We start from the raw sequence: 9449 nt of genomic DNA on the forward strand, positions 1-9449 counted from the left end.
ATATATAAGAATTTTTATTATATATATTTTATAAATATATGTATATATAGGCCTGTATAGAAATAAATCAAATAGGTAATAAAACAATGCTTAATATTATAGGACATGATTATATAAATCGTATCAAACATAGTTCAGACGAAAATACGCAGGTCGTGTATATTATGATAGGCGAAACTACGTCATACCCTCAATGAAATAATGGAATCGCCCGTCGTATTCTCTGTCTTCCCTCTCCCAGCTCCGACCCATTCTCTCTCTCTCTCTTTCTCGTTGGTGGTGGGCGCACGTGGAGTAGAAATTGTAAACATAAAACTGTAAACATAAAAATGTCTCAGGGGCTTGATGGTGTGATTTATGAAGGTTTTGAAGATGGAAGTGAAGCATTTCGTTCTTTCGTAGAATGTCACTATGCTCAATTAATGTCAAATGAAATATCTTCCTATTTATGGCGAAAACTACACCATAAGCTTGAAAATGAGGTAAGCTTTATTAGGCCTACTAAACTAGAGCCTAGCTAGGCTTAGCCCAACTGTGTAGTGGCTGCTCTAGACTAGGATATAATTTATGGGTGGGGGCTAAGGTGTCCGACTGGTGTAGTATTTATGGGTGTAACTATAGCGTGTAGTGTTATCTGAGGGCCGGAGCTGGGGTATGGGAGGGGGTGTCCCCTCCTCCCAAAACTAGATTGAAAAAAAAAACAAAACAAAAAAACCTGGGACTTCTAGAGATGGCCGGAAATGGCTGGGATGGGAAAACTAGGCCTCGTTTTTTTTTAATTTTTGGTCCGACTTTATGGGGGTTGAATGTGTAGGCATACATATATGTACTCTTTTATGAAAAGATAAAATGATGATGTGAAAAATATTTTATTGTGTATTCATAATTAATTTTTGAAATGTAATCATTTTCTGTTCATTGTTGATGCAATTCTACCAATAATTTAAATGTTTTAAGTCCTGCCCAGACTATTTTATTTGACAAAAACATGTGAAATAATTTTTCACACTTGGTTAGTGATTTTTTTTGGCTGTTGCTGGGAGGGTGAGCACCACTTTCTCCAACCCCTGGATTTGCAACTGTCCAGGTGGAGGATCATTTTTTGTTTATTGGTACATACAGTACTACAGCGAAGTTACCTCTTTGTATTTAAGGTTTATGATGCTGGAGATGTATTCATGTTAACACATGTAAATGATGATGATACAGAAAATGGTGAAGGAGATGATGATTGTACTGATCTAAAACTGTGTGGTGGTAGCGGTGGGCTACGTGTGGTGGTTAGCAAGGAAGAAGGCCTTGAAGAACTTGACCACAATGGGTAAGGAGTATTTGGTATTCACTTTTACTAATTAATTATGTATTTGATTCATTAATCTGTTACAAAACCTAATATCTGATAGGAAAGATACTGTAGTATTAACATAGATTCACTCCATGTCTTTGTGAGTATTTATATACTAGCACCTGGATATTCAAACTTTTTAAGCTGGTGGCCAGTTCCAAGCGGAGTTGGCCCACGGGCCAGGGATTGAATACCGAGGTAGGCTACTAGCAAATTCAACATAGCTTATAATAATGCAGTTTCTAAGCCTATAAAGTAAACCATGGAAATTATTGTGGTCAGGGCTTAAAACATTTCTGTGTAAGTCACTTTTAGATATGGGACTTTATCCAAGCTATATTGCTCCACCCAGAATTGGTTACCTAATAGCCATTGGTTGAATGCATGAAGCGCTGATTTATTTTATGCAGCAAGTTATTCAATACTGTACTTCCCTGGGATGACCCACAGCAGAAGGGTGGGTTATTGGATTCAAAACAATTTAATAGAGACATGATTTATTTTAAAGTGTGTACCTTGTGGATCATGCTTGGACCTATCGGAAAAAAACTGCGAGAAAGAACTTGGAGCAAATACCAGGATTGTTGGATCGTATGATCAGTTTAATGGATATTGTTCCAACTGAAAATAAAGACAGCAACATTGAGATGGTTCTGGAAGAGATGTGGAAGTTTAACCTCACATATTGCTTGGCTAACAAGGTAATAGGATTGATAAGGTTTGAAGAATATATTGCTATGCTAATCTACAATACCTCCTTTTTGGGAGTATATTCTGTGTATGTGGTTTTACTGTAGATGCCCTTTATTGATTGATCCCCGATCATTTTAAAGCCATCACCTCAATGTAAATACCTCCGACTTTTCACCATTTATTGAAATCTAACTCACTTTAGGAAGCATCTGGAGAAGAACGGGAACCAATTTGGTACATAATGGATGAATTTGGTACCAGGATACGTCACTCAGAAGAACCTACTTGCAGGATTGTACCATTCCATTATGCTCCTACAGGAATGATGTTCACTTTGTTGATTCTTACTAAAAGTCTTGACTATGGAGGTAAAGTACAATACTTAGCTTTCTTTGTCTTTGACGTAAGAAAAAGTGTATCTTTTATTTAGCCAACAGTAGTAGGCCAATATTATATGTATTTGATTTATGCACTTTTCAATTGTATTCCCATGCCAGGATGTATCTTGGACTGACCCGGGGATGTAATTGGACTGAAAATGGCTGGGAGTAGCTGGGCTATGACTGGGACTTGTACATGTACAAAAAATACATTCCACTAGACCCAAATCTGGTGGATCCAGGATTACAATTGACAAGTGCATTATAAGCCATGAAATACTCAAAACTAAAAGGATACTTAGTAATATTCTGAAAGAGAAAGTGAAAATCAGGAAGTTTCAAATGTAGTAGCCCTTATTATTTTAGTAGTAGTTTAGGATTTTGGTGTATATAAAATTTGAAAAATAGAAAAAAAAACTATTATAAATCATAATTTTTATCTAATATCCATATTTACTTATTGAATTTACAGATGAAGTAACAAGAGATTACATTCCACATCAAAAAAACAAAATGCTTCGTCCGTTTAGTTTATTGCCATGGAAACATCAAGATTTTACATCTATTGATCCTACTACAAGGGTGGTACTAAGTAAAGAATTACTGAAAGCAGTTTGCAATGAGAAACAACCAAGAGTATTTGCACAGGAGGAAACTGCATCAGTTAAACTACCCCCAAAGAATGTGTACAAAGTTTATACAGACTCTGAACATATATTCCTGTACTTGAAGGATCCAAAATTTGAAATAGTTGAAGATCGCAATGAAGCTGATATTCTTTGGCTTGATAGTACAATTAAAGATTTTAAGTAATACACCTCATCAATGCACTAATTAATTTCTCAAAATTAATGATAAAATTTAAGTATGTTGTACTAGCCAGTGGCTTTGGAAGTAGTGTCAATAGGGGACAGCTAGGTCAAGTGTCCAAGGGCCCCAGACACAGGCCTTTTGATGACCCAAATCACTAGGGTAAGAAAATAGGTAAATAGAGTAATACAAAATTTTATCCATTTTGGACGAATAGTCATTTAACTTAGATATATTTAAATACCTATGTGACTGTAACTTTTTAATGCATACAAGACCTCTTTTGTACTCTGCCCTTTGACCTCACTTGTGATCTACCTCTTGACCCAGTGGAATCCTAGACCACACCTACATAATTCAACATATTGTTGATCACATAGAATACCACAGTCGTGTCGTCACAACACCAGGTGGCGCCCTCGGGACGTTGGTTACCATTCATTACGCCCGAATGACTTCATAATCTTAATGGTTTAGAATAGGCATTTTAAAACCTAATAATTTACCATCAAAATGTACTAAAGACACGAAAAGCTCGCATTATATTAGTTATCGAACACACATTTAATCATCAATTAAAATTTACAAAGAAAAATTAAGATACTTCTTAATAATTACCTTAGAAATTGGGATCAATAGTTTGTCAGCGGAGCAAATGGCATAGGTTGAACGCATTTTGTGTCGCCAATAGCAATGGAGTAGTATCACGTGGTATCGTGACGTAACACTGTAGTACTCTATACATTATAATATGATGGGAATGATAAAAACAGATGATCCACATATTTTTTAGTGGCTTCTTTTTCAGTAAGGGTGGGGATATTTATCTATTTTGTTTCATCAAAGTGGCCAATGGGTTCTCACTACCATACTGTTATTAGTATAGCAAGTACCGTTTAAGTCAAGTATTTTGTTATTTTCCTTTAACATTGCTATGGACTCATTGCAATTTCAGTGATCCTGTTGAGAAAGGCCAGTTTGTTAACCAGTTTCCTTGTGAATCGCTGATAACTAACAAAGATATGCTGACATATGTGGCTGTGCGTTCAACTCAGCAACCATACGGACCTGACTGGATTCCTGTTACATTTGATTCCAACCTCACATTACCACAATTTGTCTCATATTTTCAAACCAAGGAGAAAGAGTAAATAACCTTATGAAAATGAAAATTTAATTTTTAAAATTTATAAATTTAATATTTTTGGCCTTTTTTCAATTTTATGGTCTGAACTCAACGAAGAAGCTCAAAAAGATTATGACATGCTTGGCGTCTGTATCAAAAAATTTCATTGAATTGTGTTATGCATTGTTAAAATGATATAATAATAGTGGATATTTGTATTTAGCTAAATCGTTGATGTCCATGGTAAAAGAACTAAATGATTAAATTAAAACTGTTTTAAAATCTCCAGGATACAATAGCTGTAGATCTCTCAACCAAAACCCGACATGATCAGTGAATATTATTTTAGCCAGTGTGTAAAACTTTATATTTACAGAGGAAAACCAAATTACTATATCTGCAAGGCATATAACTTTGCTAGAGGTCTTGACAGCCACATCACTGCAATTATAAACTGTATCATCCGTCAGACTGAGCTACTGCCAAAGGTAATTTATTATATTTAATTTAAGCTCAGTCCAGACTATCAAATTTTCTTTGACAAAAAAAAAACTGCTATATGCCCATATATAGTCATGATGTGCCTATATATGGTCATGGTGTGATATGATCATGACCATATTTAGGCATGTCACATGTTTTTGTCAAAAAAAATTTGATAGTTTGGAGGGCTTTAGATGTGATGGCAGTCATGGATGCAACCCCTGCAATTCAAGAACTTTTCATGAGAAAAGTTTTTATTTTCTTAAAAACCAGATATTTTACACGGGTGTCATCTAGAGAACTCAAATCTAGAAAACATCAGATCTGAGTTTTCTAGTTATAGAAAACTTAGACCTCAGATCTGAGTTTTCTAGTATTAGAAAACTCAGATCTTTAAATTAACAGACCATACCATTATTTTTTTGTAAATTGTAACTAAAATAAGGAGTTGTAAACTTGTACAAAGGGTTAAATACCTATATCGTTGGAGTTCATAGGGGATTTTCCCATGGATCACATCCAAGTGCAGGTAATAAACTTGCCATTGCTGAGGCATCCCTGGTATCCCTTGGCAAAATGTGCAGTATAAATTCCTTCAGTGTTAAGCCTAATCCATGTTAAATTAATTTGAAATTCAGAGTTGCAGTCAATTAAACTTTTATTATTACATTGCAGGTTATATGCGAATACATTCATGATCCTGTTTTATTCTATCGGTCGGACGTTGGCCATGTTAAGTTTGATTTTCGCTACATGCCTCTGTTCATATCGGCAAAGCCCTTAAGTTTGTTTGTGCACGAGGACTTCTATGTTCGCTTCTCCAACAGGTGTGTTTTGCTTCACTAAGTAGATGTGCTAATGGTATAAATGGAGCTATACAATGAGAGGGAATTGTATAGCTTAATGGTTAAGATGTTTGCCTTCTAATCCCAGGGGTCAATTCCTTTGACAGCAGGACATTTTTCTCTAAACTGAAACCAACTCCACTCCCTAGACCTCAATAAGAGACTTGATTTATAAGCATTGTCCATCTTGTAATAGGCGTGGCAGGTTACTTGCTATTGGATGAGAATTTAAAAAAAACAAGAAAAATCTGAATTGTTGCTCCAGCAGTTTCATTTGAATTATTTATTTATTCAATTCATTTTCAAAATTACTTAAATCCTTGGTTAAGATAAGTAATTTGTGATCCTTTGTAGAAGAAAATAACAAAAATATTGCAGACTTTATGTTTTTTTAAATTTTGGGTCAGTCTTGGGAAACATTTTTTTCTCTGGATTCTGATGACAATTGTAATAATTTCTATATGTCATCTATGAATGCGCTGCTATCCACAGCATTTATTGGGTCTAATATAAAGTATATCAGAAAATTGTCTTTAGTACACTACAATTAATATAAAAAACATATAGAATATCAAAACATCAAAGAACATCAAAACGTTATACACATCTAGATGTGTATAAGAGACAGGGTACAATTAGAGTATGTTTCCAGATGGAGGGAACAACTGAAAAATTTAGAGAGTATTGAAAAATATGTTGAAATATATAAGCTAATTGCGATGCGCATTCCCTCATAAGTTTACCACTAAGTTTATCGATACCTGCAGCCTTTCTTGAATTGGTTTTACGAAAAAGTTTCATTACCTCATTGGCAGATATATTAACATTATCCTTTAATACAAGGCCATTACAAAAATCTTTTGACTCAGCAAGGCTTGTCATTAAATCCAGGAAGCATCTGGAATGAAGCTTTCTTATTGTTGGAACCGGTGATCATTTTAATATCCTTCCAGGTTTTACGCGAATTTTTATTATTGAAATGAACTTCAACCCTCTTTCTGAATCTACGTTTACTCCTTATACTAGATTTTAACTGAAGACTAGCTTTTTTTTTTTATCTCAGACTCATTGTTGCTATTAAAGGCTGATCTTTTATTTCTAAAAGCAAGCTTAACATTGTAATCAACCCAAGGTTTATCATTAGGAAAGAGTTTAACCTGTTTGCAAGGAATAGTGATTTCTTCACAGAATGCAATATAAGAAGAAACAGTTTCGGTCAGGTCATCTATGTCTTTCGCTGATTCAATGAAAATGTCCCAATTGGTAGCGTCAAGGCAACCTTGTAACTGTTCAATGTTACATATGGAGATAGGTGAGATGTGAGGCAAATACCGGTAGTTTGGCTGATGGCTGTAGAGTGGATATGTTTGAGAAGTGATGCAGAAGTAGATGGGTGTTGGATGCAGTGTTTTCTTAGTTTTTGTTGAGTGCGTATGTATATTTTCCTGTATTTGAGCGTAAAATATAATGAATAAAAATAGTGTCAATTTATAATTTGTTTTGCAGGCCTTACTCATTGGATCACTTTGATGTTTATGAAAAGCATTTTACAACAATGAATTATGATGATGAGGTTAAACTGCATCATGTAAGTTGAATTTAATATCTGATTATTGTACCGATACCCCATAGTGCTACATATTTTAAATCTGTTATTTACATGCTTTTCAATGTATCTTGAGTGCATATTCACAGGTCCGAAGCACTCCAGTGCATGGCCAATTTGCAAACATGAATTAATATTAAACTTTCTCATTGTTCAAAATATTGTATGATCATGTACCATGTGATTGGTAAAGTATTTTTGGTCTTCAAAAAGTGTACGAGCTGATCTTGTTAACTCTTTTTTGTTCTAATCATTTTGTAAATACTGACATTTTTTAATTTACATAATTTAGATCATTGTTATTATGATGTTCTGTTACTTGATTCCTCAGCTTCCATGGCAGAACTTTATCAAGGAATGGGATGAGCAATACCCAAAATTTCCCTGGGCAGACATTCAAAAGGAAGTTCTGCAGTTGATCAAAGAATTCTTCCAGTCAGCTGTAACTGGAGAAGAATATGATGCTATTGGTCACTGTCCATATTCCCGCTCAATGTATGCACTGGACCTGATGCTAAGCTGGCAAACAAATGATAAAGGTAGACTGTCTTTATCTTGTATTTTAAATATATGTATACAATATATTAATATTGTTATCTCCATTTGGAAGCAATTCCACAATTGATTATTCTACAGAGGTGGGGATTGGGAGTGTGTCAGCCATTAAGTTTGAAAATGCCACTTCCGGTCATACCTGATTCATTCATAACTGCTTTGTTAAACATTGTAGAACCACAGACTCCACGGCTGGTAGTTCAGGGAAGATACACCTGGACGATAACGTACAAATGACGTTTTGTGTTATGTTGCCGGTAGTACACTCAATCCCTCTAATATTTTCCCGCCAATTTATTAGACACATCATTTTGATGATATATGACTAGCTTAAATTTCAAAAAAGTATGTTTGTATATGTAAACTTGTTTTGGCACATGGGAAGGAACCTTAAAAAAAGGTCTGGCTTTCAATGCGTTTCAACACAGTACATTATGTTTTATTTTTCCATTTAGGAGAACGTTATATGCAGCCGCAGTTACTGGAGTGCAACTTCTGTCCAGACTGCCATCGTGCCTGTCAGTACCGACCAAGTTACTTTGACTCTGTTTTCCGTGCACTTTTCCTCAATGAGACGGAAAATCAACCCGTAATCAAGATTGCATAACATCGCATCACTCATCTTTCCCACAATGTACTCTGAACAACCTCGGCAAAAATAATATAACAGAATTACTATTTTCTGTTTAATTTTTTTTATTTCATATTCTCATTTATACAATATTTAACAATGTTAAAAAAAAACATGACTTTAATCATATATATTGAAAATATTTTTAAGATTTATACTATTAAAAAAAAGCAAAGTATGATTATCAGTGATTCCAGTTTGTCAATTATTATTAGCACCAAAATTATTTTTTTAGGAAAAAACATTAATGAATATTTTCAGCCAGTATGGTTGATGGCCATGGAGATATTTATAAATATTAAATCTAACATAATGTATTGACATTGCTCACATCATCACTAAAGCTATGTTTACATTGGATTAATTTTGACCAAGTAAAATAATACCACTGCTTGAACTTGGATTTTTATGCAAGGCTTAAACTTGCGAAGAGTTTTTTCTGGGTTAAAGTGACTTCCGTTGTTTATGGTTATTTTGAAAAAAATTAATCAAATGCCAAACATGGCTGTAATGATTAACACAGTTCACTACAAGATTTACATGCATTTAACAAAATAATTCAGAAGTATTTTGAATTAAACAGCATGATATGCATATTGTCCGTTTTTATTTAAAAAGTGCTATTAATAGTCATTCATTTATCTGTGTTTGGTTGTTGTGCACTAGTCTCACTTCGCAATGTGCTGTGTGTCAACGGTTGGTGAATGTCTACAAATAGACAGCTACCAGTAATGGAGTGAAATCTCAGTCCAATGTTGCAAATACTTGAAGGAGAGACAACTGCATAATTTATGCCTTTATAACATCTCATTGGCATCATCTGGAGAATGAATGTCTTCAAATATTGTGCTCGCATGCACAGTCACAGGTCATGTGACTGGAGCTACATGTCAGTGCTTTGCTGATTTTGTGATCTTCAAATAATGCCCAGCATCCCTAACTTATTGTTTGAAAAAAATAGTGAAATCAACAATA

General features: G+C 34.4%; 1 protein-coding gene across 1 annotated transcript; it reads left to right on the forward strand.

Annotated features, from left to right (window-relative positions):
• The first annotated feature begins 246 nt into the window (after nucleotides 1–246).
• On the forward strand, nucleotides 247–9091 carry LOC117105055 (tubulin--tyrosine ligase-like protein 12). The gene is made up of 11 exons (XM_033246064.1): nucleotides 247–482; nucleotides 1155–1321; nucleotides 1854–2046; nucleotides 2241–2406; nucleotides 2891–3227; nucleotides 4184–4375; nucleotides 4731–4842; nucleotides 5513–5664; nucleotides 7189–7270; nucleotides 7620–7827; nucleotides 8299–9091. Exons 1-11 carry the CDS (start codon nucleotides 330–332, stop codon nucleotides 8448–8450), a joined length of 1914 nt encoding a protein of 637 aa, XP_033101955.1. The 5' UTR covers nucleotides 247–329; the 3' UTR covers nucleotides 8451–9091.
• Nucleotides 9092–9449: the final 358 nt, after the last annotated feature.

This window comes from Anneissia japonica, unplaced genomic scaffold (assembly GCF_011630105.1).
Source record: "Anneissia japonica isolate Jap-2015-1 unplaced genomic scaffold, ASM1163010v1 scaffold287834_len5846547_cov211, whole genome shotgun sequence".
In the NCBI taxonomy this organism is placed as follows: Eukaryota; Metazoa; Echinodermata; class Crinoidea; order Comatulida; family Comatulidae; genus Anneissia; species Anneissia japonica.

Bases quoted from the DNA above. Each gene is read 5' to 3' on its own strand.
- LOC117105055 (XM_033246064.1), top strand. From the start codon at position 330: ATGTCTCAGGGGCTTGATGGTGTGATTTATGAAGGTTTTGAAGATGGA. The intron at 2,407-2,890 runs GTAAAGTACAAT...TTGAATTTACAG, and splicing joins TAAAAGTCTTGACTATGGAG to ATGAAGTAACAAGAGATTAC. The intron at 7,271-7,619 runs GTAAGTTGAATT...TTGATTCCTCAG, and splicing joins ATGAGGTTAAACTGCATCAT to CTTCCATGGCAGAACTTTAT.